Consider the following 16,174-nt stretch of genomic DNA (forward strand, 5'->3'; position numbering starts at 1 on the left):
TATAAAATAATGAAACATCACTTTGTTGAATTACTATATGTTTATTTGAAATCCAGAGGACAAACTCTCGCAGTATATGTCTACTTAGATGCACACATATGAGGAGGGTCAGTTATCCTAGATAAATATCACAGTGATGGCAACTGATGATGGGCATGCCATCCATTTTGCCTTGGATAAACGTAGACCTATATTGGCAACGAACTACAGTCATTACAACGGCACAAGGATTTATGGGTGCTGAAGACCTTTTTTGTTTCTGTTCTTTGGGTCACTATTGGAAATAAAAGACAAATCTTCTGAAGGGGAAAGAATCCAGTAATGTACATACTAAATGATCTAGAAGCAGATGTGAATCTTTTGCTGCCTACTGTACCGGGGAGTCAGTCTGAGAAAAGTTGCATCTCTGCCTGTTAGCCACGGCGATAAAATTCGTTATAACTTGATTTGTTTGTTTTCTTTTTCGTTATAGTGGACATTCCAGAAATACATGGGAGAGAAGGCTATGAAGATGAAATTGATGGTGAGTATTGCTATGATTTAGCAGATAATCACGAAATTCAAGTTTGGTTATAAAGACGTCAACAAAAATAATGCCTGGGGTATTAGAAGGCCAGAATTTAGAACTACCAGTCAGAAATATAAGAGAAAAGAATCTAGAGAGGAATGAAGGAACCATCAATTGCTTTGTCAGGGTCAAATTTAGAAAGCTTATTGAGTTGCTTCTGCCTAATCTGAAACAGGTCCCCTACTTAAGGCAACTTTCGACATTGATGGACTTCAAATCTGGATAAACCCTTTAGAAGTAAAAGCCAGGTTCCCTTATATGTGTTGCTACTTGAACCCATTGACCTCTTCCCAAAAAGACCTTGAGTCAATGAGTATAAACGTGAATATTCTCCTAGGCTTTCTGTGGTTTCCTGTTCCCTGGCTTGGACAGAGCCTTTCTCACACTATCCAAGACTCCAAGTTGAGGCCCATTGCAAGATTTAGGTTTCCTTGCTACAATCCCCATCTTGTATTCTCATACATATTAGAAGCTCTATTCTACTTCAAATACACATACTTAAGGGGCCAAAGCAAGAGCCCTAACTGGAGGGCCGCTGAACAAACACGTAGATAGAATTTCTTCCATCAACTCAGAGCAGCGCAGGTCTCTCTGGGCTTCTCTGAGTGCCAGAGTTGATCTCCAAGAGAGATCACCAAGGTTTCCCTCAAAGAACAACTTCAGACCAAGATTGATGCATTTAAGAAGAGCAGTTTATAGAACCAGCTGTATTTAACCTGACCTTAATCAAACACTTCAAGTGTAGTTATAGAAACAGAGTGACTAACCCAAACAGCACCTTGTTAACTCCGCTCAGACTCTCCCTGCAAAGCCCCAGCTAACGCTCCTTTTATGGGCAAAGCTGTGGAACTCGCCTACAAGGAGAGGCAGCAGCAGAAGCAGATGGGGACAGAGAGCAGGGCACGAGGATGCGGAAAGCCTGAATCCTACTCCTAGTTTCACTGCTTGCTAACTCCGGGACCTTGAGTGAGTTACCTGGCCACCTAATTTCTAAAAAAAAAAAAAAAAAAAAAAAAAAACCTGAGTTTGTTCATTTATTTAAAAAAAAAATTATAATAGCACCCTGCCTTCTTCATGGGATTATTAGGAAATTCCACAAAATGAGCTATGGATGTGGTCATGCTTTGGCCACGCTCTGGAAACCTAAGTATATAAGTCTGCTAGGGCTGTCATAACAAAGTACCGCAAACTAGGTGTCATAAACAACAGAAATGTATTTTCTCACCTTCCTGGAGATCAAGGTGTCAGCAGGGTTGCTTCCTCCCAAGGACCATGAGGCTTATAGATGGTTATCTCCATGTTTTCAAGGCAATCTCCCATCTGTGTGTGTCTCCAAATTTCCCCTTTTAATGTTGGATTAGGGCCCACCATAATGAGCTCTCCTTAGGTTGATTATTTCTCTAAAGAGCCTATCTCCAAATAAGGTCACATTCTAAGGTACTAAGGGTTAGAACGTCAACATATGAACCTTGGGGCACAATTCAACCCACAATAGTAGGTAAGATGTGTATCAAGTGAGGTGTGGTGGTTCGAAAAAAGTCTGCTGCTCCGACAGCCAAGAATGCTAAATTCGGAAACCTGTCATATAAAAATAGTCTCAGCCTATCCTTTGGTGTAACTTGAAGCAAGTGGAAGTGGGGGATGAGGGGGCAAAAAAGAAGCGTGCCCAGAACACGGGACCACCCCAGTGCTCCAAAGACACCCCGAAGTTTCTGTCAAAATCCAAACTTACCTAGTAGGAGTCAAATTATTTAAATATCAAATACTAGACTGTACCATCTGTGTGCTGGACACCAAGAACTTTGCAAATGTTAATTCATTTAATCCTTGTAGTAACCCAGTGAGGCAGACTTAACAGTATCCCCGGTTTATAGAGGAGACGACTGAGACGAGGGGGGTTAAATAAACTTAGTTGCACAGCAATGATGTGGGAAGGCTCAGTTATATCACCTTGAAAGAGGCAGCGCCCACAATCTCTCATGTGCTTTATGTCACAGATGAGTACGAGGTGGACTGGACCAACTCTTCTTCCCCAACCTCAGGATCTGGAGCCCCTTCGGCCGACAAAGAAAAGAGCTGGCTCTACACGTTGGATCCCATCCTCATCACCATTATCGCCATGAGCTCCCTGGGAGTCCTCCTGGGGGCCACGTGTGCGGGGCTTCTGCTCTACTGTACCTGCTCCTACTCAGGGCTGAGCTCCCGCAGCTGCACCACCCTGGAGAACTACAACTTTGAGCTCTACGACGGCCTCAAGCACAAGGTCAAGATGAACCACCAGAAGTGCTGCTCCGAAGCATGACGGATTGCACCCAAATCACATCTGACGTTTCATTCCAGCAAGAGGGGCTAGGGAAGATTACATTTTTTTTCCCCTTTGGGAACTGAATGCCATAATCTCGATCAAACCGATCCAGAATACCGAAGGTGTAGACAGAACAGACGGACGAGTAGAGGGAGGTGGGGAGATGCGGCTGCCCCGGGGAGGGGGGTGCGTGTTGGGACCCACCTGGGAGCACCGTGGCTGAGTCGTTGCTGGGACTAAGACGGGAGCTCATCTCTTTGGGGTCACAGTTCTATTTTGTTTGTGAGTTTGTTCTTATTATTATATCTTACTTCTTTGGTCTGTGAGCAACTCCAAGAGGCGGAAGAAGAGAATGACTTTTCCAAGTTGGAAGCAGAGGAGTGGTCATGGTACTCTGCTTTCTCATGATAGTCAACACTTGAGAAGCAAAAGGTCTTTTCAGACTTTTCATCTTTAGGGGAAAAAAAACCTAAAAAAAACAAAACAAAACAAAACAAAACAAAAAAGCCGTCCAACTTCTCCTGTCCTCTGATCGTCTTATGACTTACGGGATTTGCTGTGGTGTCCAATCTACCAGCCAACCCTACAAGCTGCCGTTTCCAGTCCTAGCATTTAAGTAGGATGTTGTTGCCTTTAACTTTTTTTATCCAGGGGAAAATTGCCATTTTAGGGTCAGCATGAATAGCTCTTTCTTATATGTGATGTAAGACAAACCAGAAAGGAAACTTCACACGTCAAAATCCACAGAAGCACCTCCATGTTAAAAGCGGACAAGCCTTAATGTGCTTCGTGACTAGGAGCCATTCATTAAATCTAGACCCAGAAGTTGTGGCTGTGAGGCTACTTCAAGGGGCCTCTGGTGGTGGTTTTGCTTTTTCTTTCCCCTCCCCCTTGTTCTTCTAAAACATACACACATACGCACACGCACATCCGTCAGGTGTCTGATCCCCAAGACGAGCACTGTTTGACATTCTCAAAGATGGAAGGTGGGTGCAAATACAGGCTGTTTGTAGGTCTTCTCCACCAGTGAGATGTAACTGGTGACCAGTGGACCTAAAAGGAGAGCAGTGCAGAGGGAATAAGAAGTCCAGCTTCTGTGATCACGTCATGGCACAGGCTAAGCTGACAGTACAGAGACATTTGGATGAATTAGTCTCTTTGACAGGCTGGTAGACGTTGAGTTCTCCTCGGGGTTACAGCCGCCACCTCAGTATTTCAGGAGAGTCAAGTAGGATGTACGCGAGCTGATCTTAACCACAAGTGTGCAAGTACTATGGACCAAAACACTAACAACACTGCTTCAACCCCAGAGAGACCTATGTTCTTACACACACATGCACACACACGCGCACACACACACAATTTATGTGTTTTTTATTAAGTGCCTTGAAACAATGAAGAAAACCTGTATTTTCCCCTCTATGTAGAAATCAGTGAGTATCATACAAGTAAGGCATCGCTTCTTCCCTAAGCCCCGTGACTCCACTGCCAGTTTCCCCAGCTCATCACTGATCCTACTAATGGATTGAGCCCTGCTGCCGGAGAGGTAGTCATAGCCCTAGATGACTCTCAGCTACTCTAGGAGGGGAGGCATCCAGCTGTGTGAAGGTTAAGATTGTCCGCGTCAAGATCCCAATCTTGATTTTGTAGTGATGCCTAAAGATCACCTGGGTGCTGGAAATACATTTGAAACCCAGGATGCCCAGCCCATCGCTTATCAGTGGTAAACTGTCAGACGGTTTTTGCTGCTATGGTCACCCACAAGTTCATTTGTCTCATACCCAGGTGAAAGGAAAAAGGTGAATGGGACTGGCTGGTTCCTTTAAATGTTAACTTATGGAAATGCTAGTTCAAATGGTAATGTCACAGTGTTTTGTATGCGCAGAGGGAGAGTCCAAACCGACAGCTATTTATTCATATGTGTGTGTGTCTTTGCAAGCCTTTGAGTTCTCTGTATCTACTGTGTATGTGAATGGTCACGTGGGACTCCGTGATGTTGTTGTGACTTTGACCTAGGGCCCCGAGTGTAACTGCTGATCTCGGCACTCGTTGGCACAGTGGTAGTTAGAGGTGAAAAGTAAAGCTGTCAAGCCCGAGGGCTTAGCTTTAGGACCCCCCCCAAGCTGGGCATGCAGCAGAAGCAAGTTTTTACACTTTATCGAAACCAAGTCATTAATTAGCCCACTCTCCTCTTCGCCTTCCCACGTAGCTCAGTTTTCAGGAAGCTAGCAAGTCCTAGGGATTTCCAGAGGTTGCCTGCAGAAGAAGGGAAGTTCAAAAGCCTACCCCGGGGCTCCTGGCCCTCTCATGCTCCATGGGTCCTTTGACAGTTCCTCAAAGACCAGTCCTGTCTTCAGCCTGCAGTTCGCCTCTAAGTTACGCGCAAGCCAACCTGCATCCCGCTGACAGTGCTCGATCCAAACTCACCATTGGCCGGCTTGAGGCCCTGGATGAGCCCTGCTAAACAAAAGCAGACTACCCAGGGCTACATGTAGATACCTCACCAACACTGGAGGCTGGTCTGTTGGAAGACAGAAAGACAGTGGGGCCTGGTTCTAACTCGGCCAGGGGGCACCCTGGTGCATTTGTGGTCTCTATCTGCAGGTAGGCTAGCTGACCCGTCTCTTTGAGTCGTTCCCTTTGGGAAACCCAACTCACAGTATTGATCTCCTTTTTTGCCTTGTATTGAATGACACATTACCTCCACGCTCTCCCGGACTAGGCAGTCAACAGGGCCACAGGGTTGCTTTCTCTCTTCGGTGGGGATGGGGAGTTGACAGGGATGAGGGTCCGAGGAATGAGCATGAATGCAAGAAAACAAGGGGAAAAGTTAAACTGTCACACAGAAGGTTAACTTTTCCAGGGTTTGCAGTTAAAGGTATTTGACCATTCACTGGCTGAGCCAGATCACGGGAACTTGAGAGCTTTTACTGTGATTCTTCAATGTAAAAAATAAACAACAAGGTCAAACTGTGTTTATATGATTTGTATAAAGCCTTTTTAAAATTTCTATTTAAATAAACATTATACCAGAGATATTTTTCTGCATGTTTTTTATTGGAGACAAAGAGTTTGGATGATTGGATGACTAAGTCATCCCAGTTTGCCCAAGACTCTCCTGGGTGTTAGCGCTGAAAATCCTATGTCCCTGGAAACCCCACAATCCCAGCCAAACAAGGATGGTTGGTCATTCTCCAGGGACAATGTTTCTTTCTTTTTTTTTTTTTAAGATTTTTATTTATTCATAGAGACACACAGAGAGAGAGAGGCGGAGACACAGGCAGAGGGAAAAGCAGGCTCCATGCAGAGAGCCCAACGTGGGACTCGATCCAGAGTCTCCAAGATCACGCCCCAGGCTGCAGGCGGCGCTAAACCGCTGCACCACCGAGGCTGCCCAGGGACAATGTTTCTTAACATTTCTTATGGAGTTAGTAGGTTGATTGGCTGGCTGGCTTTTTATAAAATTGAAAATATGATGGGGATGGGGATTGGGCTACCTGGCCAGGTGGGCTATTTTAACTCAAAGACTTGCTGGTAGATTTCCAAGATCGTCATCCCTGTAAAGCCTCTTCCTCCCAAGACATCACCAATGCCCTACAACTTTTGACTCTTCACTGCTTCTTTCCTGTCCCAATACTTGTGTATCAATATCTGTGGTGATTTTAAGGTCTGTACATTCTTGGGTTCCATTCCAGATCAACTGAATCAAAAACTCTGGGAGGAGGGCCTAGGGATCTGTGTTTTAACAAGCCTTCCACTGTAAGCCTTCCTTACACTTTCAAGTTTTAAGAATTTCTGGTCTAGGAGAAAGGAAAAGTAGCCTGGCCTCACAAAACCGTTAGGGATCTTTCCACCTGTGGGTTTTTTGGAGTCAAAACAAACTAGACTTTGACCAGGGAAAGCAGAAGGAGGTCGAGTTCATTTCTAGGTAGTACAAGTTCCCAAGGGAAGAGGAGGGAACAGCTTTATTATGAACTTCCCCCAGACGCACATAGACAGGAGTCTCAACAAACGAAATCTGCCCCCATTCTGGGGCTCTGTTCACCCCAGAAAAGAAATTTGGTTCAATCATTTACTCAGGAAATGTTTTTGAGCACTTCCTGATTCTGTAAGCTCTCGGAGCTTGTGGACACTCCAGTGAAGAGAACGGAAAGCAAACAGCCAAGCACATAAAATAAGGACTGGTTACTTAAACGTGATGAAGACAGTGAACAGGTAGCTCTGATGGAAAATTACTAGACAGTAAGTTGTAATATTTGTGTTACTTGAGTTCGTATTTGCAAAGCACGGCTCTTGGTTACTGATGTCATAGGATTTGCAGTAATTAAATACAAGGTCTTCTGTAATCAACAACGCTCACCATAATGAAACCTAAGGAATCTGAAATCTAATACAGTAGAGCTCTTGAAAACTCCTTTTAAAAAGAATTATTAGGGTCATTCCCACAAAGTGGTTCATCAGAGAAGGCCTCTCTGAGGAGGTAATATTTAAGCTAAAACCTGAAGAGATAAGGAGGAGTCGGTTCAGCCAAGTGCCTGGGAGAAGCTTTCCAAATTGAAGAAACAGCATTGAGAGATCCCCACTGTGGGAGAGAGTTAGCTGCGCCCCTAGGAACGCAGAGCAGTGGTTGGTTAAAGCAGGATCACGAGAAGGGAAAGGTACTGAGCTGGGAGTGGGGGAAGGTCCTTTAAGGCACAGTGAGGAGGCACTTTCTAATCTTTATCACTCTTGGCATTCCTTAAAATTTATAGAAAGACAGCTCCCCACCCAGGCCCCTCACCGCCCACCCCACCCCCTTCCCACTCCTCACTGGCCAGTAAGGTCACTGCAGTCAAATTTCTGCAATTTCCCTCCCTGCCTCTCCGTGATCTTTACGGTATCATGTGTCTCCTGAGATGCCTGCTTCTATCACATTACTGACCCTAGCAACCATACCAGAGGTTAAAATGAAAGCAAATTTTTACTTTCCTTTAGTTGAGCTTTTGGGGATTTTTAAAGCCCTAATAAACTAATAATATCTCCTGGTCCCTAGCCATCTAGTGTTTACATAAGGTCTTTTTTTTTTTTTCCATATCTGCATCCTTCTGGAAATGTTTATACAATCCTCAGGGGAGGGAGTGAAATGAAGTTGGAACAGGCCCATCCTTGAGGGAAACAGGACCCATCTGGATGCTGAGGTGCCCTTGTCTCTACAACGTTGGTGGTAGCCATGGGGGGAGGGAGGGAAGCCTGAAGAAGAAATGGAAAGATGACTCTATTCCAGGTCTTGCAGACTTCAGGCTCTAATCCCAGGCTGAACTAAACAAATTCCTGGGGGAATGTGCCCCCTCCACCACCAGACACACACCCACCGCCAGGGGACTGAGCGAAAGATGAGGAGGTGATGGTCAGACTAGGAATCGCCACCTTCGGGGGTCCTCAGAGACTCCTCTGGTCCACCCGGGGGCTTCACAGGAACTGTGACTCTCGTTCCCATCAACAAAATGGGAAGGGCCCTGAGAAGCCTAAGGACTGAGAGGCAGGGGCCCAGCTTGCTTCTGAATTCCCACCTCTCAGGAATCCCAGGCCTGCAAGGCTGGGCCTCCTTTTTCTTTCTTCCTTGGACTCTAAGAGGAGCTCCTGGAGAAAGGGCATGTGCCTTCTGTGTTCTCCTGAAGACCAGGGCCGGAGACCTGGGAGGGAGGCTCTGCAGTTGTTTCTGCCACTTCTCCAAAGAATGACACCTGTTTCCTCTCTCTTCCCCTCCAAAAACCCTTTAGGACACGTGTGTGCAGGAGCACAGTTCCCGTCACAGCCGGCTTTCAAGAGCTATGAGAAAAAGAGACCCTTCCAGTGAGGCCTCATGCCCCCCCTGGCACAGGGGTCTGAGCCTTCCCTCATCCCCGCTCCGGCCCTGTGGCACCAGGTTAGCAGGGTCCCCCTCTCCGGCCCAAGCGGGTCCTACACAGGGTGCAAAGGCCCTGGGGTCCTGAGGGCCATCCAGGCCCGTGTGCACACAGAGGGAGCCAGAAAACCCTCCATCAGAGGAGAGGTAAGGCTCCGGGCCAAGGACCTGGGACGTGAAGATTTGGGGTGCTCTGCCCTGGGGCCATCCCCAAACCAGCACGCCCCAGCGGTTTTGGTCCGGCGTGGACCCTCCTCCACCCCCATTCAAACCAAGTCCCCTGGAACCCCGAGCAGTTGTGCTTGCGAAGTGCAGGCTGCAGCCTCCACAGCCCCCAGGCTGCTCAGCGCTGTCTGCAGGGCCAGGTTGGCCTGCTTTGGAGCGCAGCCCTGCTAATAAATCTCCATCCTGAAGCCCTTGACTGCCTCCCCTGGGAATTGAAGCGCAGCCTTTCCGAGCGCCCGCTGGCCGCCCCACTGCCTGCCAAGCTTCACACACAACCGCCCTGGCAGGGCCTTGCCTCCAGAGCCACGGCAGGCGGCCTTTCTAGATTTGCCCTTCTTCCCAACCTTTCCCCCACCAGCCCCAACCCTCACCTCCCGTCTCCGGAGCACTCACATTTCCATTCCCAGCCAACGAGGCTTAAATCCTCGGGGAGGTCAAAAAAACCTTTAGAGGGTTCGAAAGCAGCAGGGCTCTTATCCCCTTGAACATGGACATGCCGAGGAGGAGCGAGAGCTCTGGTCCCAGAGCTTGGGAGACCAGGGTCCTCAGTTCCACCTCTAGCTCTGTGACCTCGGGAAGGTCATGCACATTTTGGCTTTCACATCTGGGAAGAGGGCACTGCGGCTAAGGGAACTCCGAGCCCCGAGCTCTGACATCCTGGCCGGTGGAACAGTTGTTTGGTTGTCTGAATGTGCATCACACAGCTCTGCCAGGGTAAAGCTCTGCAGAGCCTCCTGTCCCTACCTTCTCGCCGGCTCCCCTCTGCAGAGGCGCGGGGAGCATATCCTTGGGCTTGATTCTGCTGTGGAGCTGGCCCAGCTCCAAGCTCTCTCAGCAGAAGTGCTCCCTTTGCCAGAGCCCCTCACTCTCACTCACAGCAATTTACATAGACGTGGACGTACTTTGCTTGTCCCCCACTAGCTCTTGAGAAGAGAATTTATGCATGAATTCATGCATGTGGTTGACACATTTTACATTAAATGCCTCCCATGTGCCTTGCTACGTGCTTGGGGACTATGATAAGCATAACAGCCATGGTCCCAGCCTTCAGGGAGCTTACAGTCTAGAAAGACACAAGTGAATCAAATAGCCACACAAATCTACCAGAACAAGTGTGGTAGGAGCTATGAAGTGACACGTGGAATGCCGTGAGTGTGTGAGGGGTCAGGGAAGCCTGAGCACTGTGGCCCTTGGGAGCTGAGCCCTCAGGGTGAGTCAGATGAATGGGAAGGGCAGGGGGAGAGCATGAAGGGCCAGGATGCACAGAGATTCAGAGCCAGAGGGAGACCTGGCAGGGGGAAGGGGGGTGGGTGAGAAGCGTCTTGTTCACCTTTGTATCAGGACCTCCAACTCATACTTGGCACTTACTGTACAAACACAAGAAATGTTCACTGAATGAATGAATGACATGTATACGTTCTCCTTTGTGATGGGCTTCAAGCTGCCCAGTGTGTACAGACCAGAGGCTAAGCGGTTTTCATTTCCCCTCACTTCCATGTATGCTTCACTCTAGAGGAAGCCCTGAAAGTAGGTTTCCTAGAGTCTGCCCTGAGAAATTATGCCCACAAGTTCCACCATGGAGATGGGCACTATCTGCTTCCATTTAAATATGATGATTTAGGTTAAATATATTCAGATGAAAATGCTGTTGAAAAAGTCGGACGCTTGCCAGAGTTAACAAATTAAAATATCCCATGCAGCCACCGCGGAAAAACAATATAGCAGTTCCTCAAACTGTCACACATTGAAATCCCACGTGATCCAGCAATTCCACGTCTAAGCACCTCTACCCAAAAGAATGGAAAGCAGGGGATCAGATACTTGTGCACCAACCTTCACAGCAGCATTAGTCACTACAGTCAAAAGGTGGAAACAAACCCAATGTCTATCAGCAGATAAGTAAATAAGCAAAATTGAGTAGAGCCATCCAGGAGGACACTGTTCAGCCTTAAGAAGGAGTGACATTCTGATACATGTTACAACAGGGATGACACGTGAAGATACCGTGCTAAGTGAACTAGGTCAGACACAGAAGGACACATCATACGATTCCACTAAGATGAGGAACCCAGAACAGGCAAATCCAGAGACAGACAGACAGTAGATTAGAAGTTACCAAGGGCTGGAGGCAGGAAGCATAGGCAATTACTGCTTTACGGGTACAGGATTTGAGATGATTGAAAAGCTCTGGAGATGGATAGTGGTGATGGTTGCACAACATTGTGAATGTACTTAATGCCACTGAATTGTACACTTACAGATGGTTAAAAGAGTAAATTTTATGTTGTGTATATTTTACCACAATTTTAAAATGCAACTTGTCTTTTTTAAAAAGTCTCATTTTTTTTTAAATGTCTAATACCTGGGACATACTTAAACTGAAAAGTTACTGTTTATCTGAAATTTCAGTGTAACTGGGTATCCTGTATTCTCTCTCAACCCTAATCGAGGGGCTTCATCTTCACCATAAGCTTCCCAGAACCTTCCCAGGATTCAGAGACCATTGTTTCAAAACCACACTCCGTGCTTGTGGTCTGATAAGAATGAGCGTACAAGATAGGCGCAGGAAATCAGGAGGATGCCTGCCCCAATTATAGACTCAGCCCTAGACAGAGGCCATGAGTGACTCCCTCAGCCCTCCGTCGCTCCATCAGCGAAGAGGTAGAGATTAAAAATCTTGGTTGGGTTTCCCATCTGTTGTTTAATCATCACGATCTACAAATGCAGTAAAAGCTGGTTGTAAACCCCTTCTTATGATTGACCACGTGGCTAGAATTACAGTTGCAGATGGCGACGCTCAAGCGTATGACTCAGACGATGGCCTTGTCCCCCGCCATCAATGCGTCTTCACACCAGAGTTGGTAAGAACCCATGGGGTGCCCAGATGCCTAATTGTACCACCGCTTGCACCCATGTCTTCTCGATGAAAGAAATTGCCTGCACAGCTCATCATGCAGCAAGAAACAACAGGTGCAAAAGGCAAAGGCCACTTTGGAACCATTTGGACCACAGAACATGGCTCAGTATAACAAGAGCGCCCACGGACTTGGCACGCCTGCATTAATCTGCCTGCGAGATGGGCCTGGAATCAGACCACAGCCCTGGAGTCCACGGCTGCCGTTCCAGGTGGTCCCACCTACTCCTTCTCTCAACCGAGACGAAAGGCAGCTGGGGAGGGCATTTCACGAAGATGGGTCGTGTCCAATTCATTTTTACTAGGTGCTGACAAGTCACTGCGGAAAGTCTGGAAATGTGTAGCACAGCAAAAACACACGGGTCACAATGCACTGGTGAATGATTACCAGAGGAGAAATTCATTACAGGCTGCTCTCAGCTCCCATCACATAAGGAAGCGTTACATTAACAAGGTGGACGGTCCCCGCGCTCCCCTCCCTACCACAGCCCCCACCACCACTGCCTGCCACCCCACTATTGCAATTTGTGTTGCATGGTGAGAGCAGAGCCCAAAGGCGGGGAAGTTAATTCAGCAATACTAATCAGAAGGGGGGCCGCGGTGGCAGCCACAGCCAATTGAAGCAGATTCGACCTGCATGCTACATGAAACACCAACTATGACTGCGGTGTCTGACACCTATCTATGGCCTTAAAATAGGGTCAGGGGGCGCCTGGGCAGCTCAGCGGTTGAGCATCTGCCTTTGGCTCCGGTAGTGATCCTGGGGTCCTGGGATCGAGTCCCACATCAGGTTCCCTGCATGGAACCTGCTTCTCCTTCTGCCTATGTCTCTGCCTCTCTCTCTGTGTCTCTCCTGAATAAATAAATAAAATATTTTTTAAAAAAAGACAGGGTGAGGGTGGGTTTTTTTTCGGAGGAGGGGCAGTCAGATAATTTGCTTTTCATCCTGGGTGCACCTGCATCCCTAAAAATGTGCCTGGCCATCGTCCCTGCTGGTCCCCTGGTTTGCTTGCGTTTCCAGCCTTTCCCGACATAGACACAGACCGGTGAGGAGCTAGAAGGTGCCAGAGAACCTGTGCAGGAGACCAGCAGGATGACCGAGGTGAGTAAGACACACTGTGTTTGGGGCCCCTCTGGACCAACAAGTTCTGGGGCACCAGGAACAGGGAGTCTCCATTTTTCGACGGCCAAGAGGACTCAACAGGTCAAGTGGCCTTCAAGGCCTGGCCATCCGGTGTCACACACAGTCACTGCCCAATTCCTCTCTAATCCCTCTTCTCCAAGTAGCATTCCCCACATGCAAGAATCACAGGTCACAAATGGAAGCTTAGCGGAGAGTCAACAGCACGCAGACAGATGGGTCAATAGTTCTTCCTTAATGGGATTTCTGCTCCTTCCAGATGCCATTCACGTGCCGAGGGGCCAGCCCGCTGAATCGGCTTTTAAAGTCAAATGTGCCACCAGGCCAGGCCAGGGACAGACAGGCTCTGGCCCAGGCGGGTGCCCCCACACACCACCACCGAGCAGGGTACCCTGGCCTCACCCCTGCGCCGAGCTCCTCACCGCAGCCCGGCCCAGCCGGTTCCCGGGGCTCCTGTTGCCAGCGTCACCCCGCGGTGGCCCAGCGAGCCCCAGGCACCCCAGGACGACGCCCATGAGGCCGGGGCGCTCCCCGCTGGCCAGGCTCAAGCTGCCCGATCTCTCCACAGCTTTCTTAGGACATGCGCCCCAGCCCTTTCCTGCCGGGGACCCTTCCAAGCGGTTCTGTTGGGCTAAGCCCCATCCATCTTCAACATCAGAGTCCCCGTTTTCACCTCACTTCCTTTTTCAAAGCAGCCAAGAAAGAAAATGTCACTGCATTTGGGGCCGATGCAAAAGCCAGGCCTAGGGGATGCTCTGTTTCACTCCCCGGCCCCCCGAGCTCTTCTCCCCAGCCAAGTCCTCAGGGCCTGCACCTCCACGCCTGTTCCTGGTTCCTGGATCACCTGGCGTTGGTGGCCACCCCTTCCGCCCGTCCGCACTCTGCCAGAGCGTCAGCCTCAGCACTCACCAGGCTCCTGGGCTGGGCCTGCCAGGAGGACAACATGCTGGTCTTGCCAGGTGAGGCTGTCGCCACCCCCATCAACACCCTGCCGGGGATTCAGAGGCTGAGCAGCTGATGCAAGTAAAAGTCCCCTGTGCTGCCGCTTAGACACCAGATTCCCCAAATTTGTCCAAAACACGTGGAATCCTCCCCAGCCATGCAGCTTGGTCGCGAAGAGCGTGTGTACCTTTAAGCCATGAAGGGCAGGTGGCAGTTCGGATGAAGATGACAGCTAGAATGCCTCCCTGACAGCCCCTGGCTCCCCCAGAAGTAGGGAGCTGATGCCCTGATTGATACTTGAGGGGGAGGCTGTCAGCAGGGAGGACAGGAGGGAGATAAGGGACTCAATCAGTGTCAGACCCGTCCTGACACACACGGCTATAAATCACCTTGGGTAAAGATTCTCAGCTGCTAGAGTGAAGAAGGGGGAGCGGGTAATAGAAAAATAGGGTGACAAGCACTTGTGTGGGCCTGGGGCTGTGGGATAAAGACGCTGGGCTCGGCCCTGGATAGAGATGCACAAAACTCACAACTCCATCCATCGCTCCTCAGACCAAGCACAGATACAGCACTGTCCTGAGTCAGTTGCAGAGGGTTAAAGTACAATCTAGGGTGAACTTTAGAGAGCGTCAATGTCTCCATAACGCTATTATAAATACATGGATTCCAACCAGCTGTCCCGACGACTGCGGTAGAAATCCTCCCTCCTCCCCTTCCACCTACCGCAAGGAAGACGGAAGAGATCTCGCTGTTGATGGTCAAGCCTGTCCTTGCCCACTGATACCTGGGCTGAGAAGCAGCACACGGTGAGCTTTAAGGAAAAGAGGCCTCAAGGGCTCAGTGTTTTGATGAGAAAGGATTTCTCCAATTCCAGAAATCCCCAAGACTGCACGTCAACAACTTCCAGCCATATCACAGATGTGATTAGCAGTGGCCAAACCCATTTCAAAGATTCTCTTTCTACATGTTTTAATTAGACATTTAAAACATAATAACCTTTTTTTTTTTTTTTTGGTCCAGGGGACAGAGATTCCTAAGTTGGAAATAATGAACGGATTAGCGATTAATTAATTGCTGGCAGGTGTGGGGAGAAGCCATCTACGGCTTCTTAGCATTCCCCGCCCCCTTTCTCTCTTAAGATCGTCCTTTCTTATTTTAATTAATTTTTTGCCACCCCAGCACTCCTCTTATCAAATATTCAAATAAACTAAACAAATAGAATGTGCCGAGACCAAAGTACTCAATATGGTGTTTAATTGGAAGTGTAGCCTTGTTTTCTCCCGGTGGAGTCTCAGGGTACCTGGAAGCTGTCCCTGGCAGTGGAATTGGACTCCTAAAGTGCATTTTTAGCATCTAGTTAATCTTCCTTTCAGGTGCCGAGGGTATGGCTTGATTGAAACAAGGAGCAGTAAGCCATTGAGTGGTTTGTGGTTTCTCCTCCCTGGTAAGGAACAGAGGCGGTAACATAACTAGACTGTGGCCTTTGTCTCACCCACCTGTTCCACCACTCCCTTCCATGTGTCTACACCCCACGTGAATGCATGCCAGTGGGTGCACCATCCAGCTCTTGTGCAAGCCAGGGCCTAGGTGGCCACTGCAGGCCTTGGGTGGCCAGCACTCTGTGCAGCTCTGCAGAAATGCTGCTGGCACAGTTGTACACCCAAACAGTTCAACCTGGCACAGCGACCCAAATCCAGGTCCTCAAATCCAAGCCATGGCCAGAAGAGGAGTGACAGGCAGGACATGTGCTCATGTCCAAGGCCCTGGCACTAGCCTTCCAGGGAATGTGGACTTCATAGAAAGCTCTGTTCTCCTCCGAAGGGATGGCTGCTCGGAACGGCTATGGCACAGTACACTTCCTACTACTGGGGATTGTTTCCTGAATGAGCGAACAGTCCTATCGAACTCTGAGGGAGACCTTCAAGGATGTAGGTCTGTAATGGAGCCAGAGCTATTGGCTGTTTCAGAATGAGTTATGGGCTTCAGGACATTACTCTGGTGCCTTGCAACAGTTGGGAGACTCCTTAGGAGGGAAGGCTTAGGCTGTCTTCTGAAAAGCAGCCACATTGTTGGGCCATGACCACAGATTTATCCAGAAATAATGATTAGAAAGAATAAAGAAGAAATGGAAGGGGAGTTTTAAAAGTGTGTCTCTGGTGACCACTATGTCCTTCAGCCCAAAGTATTTGTCTCTA

The 16,174-nt window shown here is 48.6% G+C and overlaps 1 protein-coding gene across 2 annotated transcripts in view; it reads left to right on the plus strand.

The window, feature by feature from the left end:
- The window catches only part of NRP2 (neuropilin 2), a 115,155-nt gene extending 109,244 nt beyond the window's left edge, over positions 1–5,911 (plus strand). For both annotated transcript variants that reach the window (XM_038585497.1, XM_038585498.1), the window contains exons 16-17: positions 473–523; positions 2,566–5,911. In XM_038585497.1, coding sequence (XP_038441425.1) covers positions 473–523; positions 2,566–2,870 — 356 coding nt within the window. In that variant the 3' untranslated portion in view covers positions 2,871–5,911. The remainder of the gene's footprint in view (positions 1–472; positions 524–2,565) is intronic.
- The last annotated feature ends 10,263 nt before the right edge of the window (positions 5,912–16,174 follow it).

The sequence above is a fragment of the Canis lupus genome, chromosome 37 (genome assembly GCF_011100685.1).
Source record: "Canis lupus familiaris isolate Mischka breed German Shepherd chromosome 37, alternate assembly UU_Cfam_GSD_1.0, whole genome shotgun sequence".
NCBI classification, from domain to species: Eukaryota; Metazoa; Chordata; class Mammalia; order Carnivora; family Canidae; genus Canis; species Canis lupus.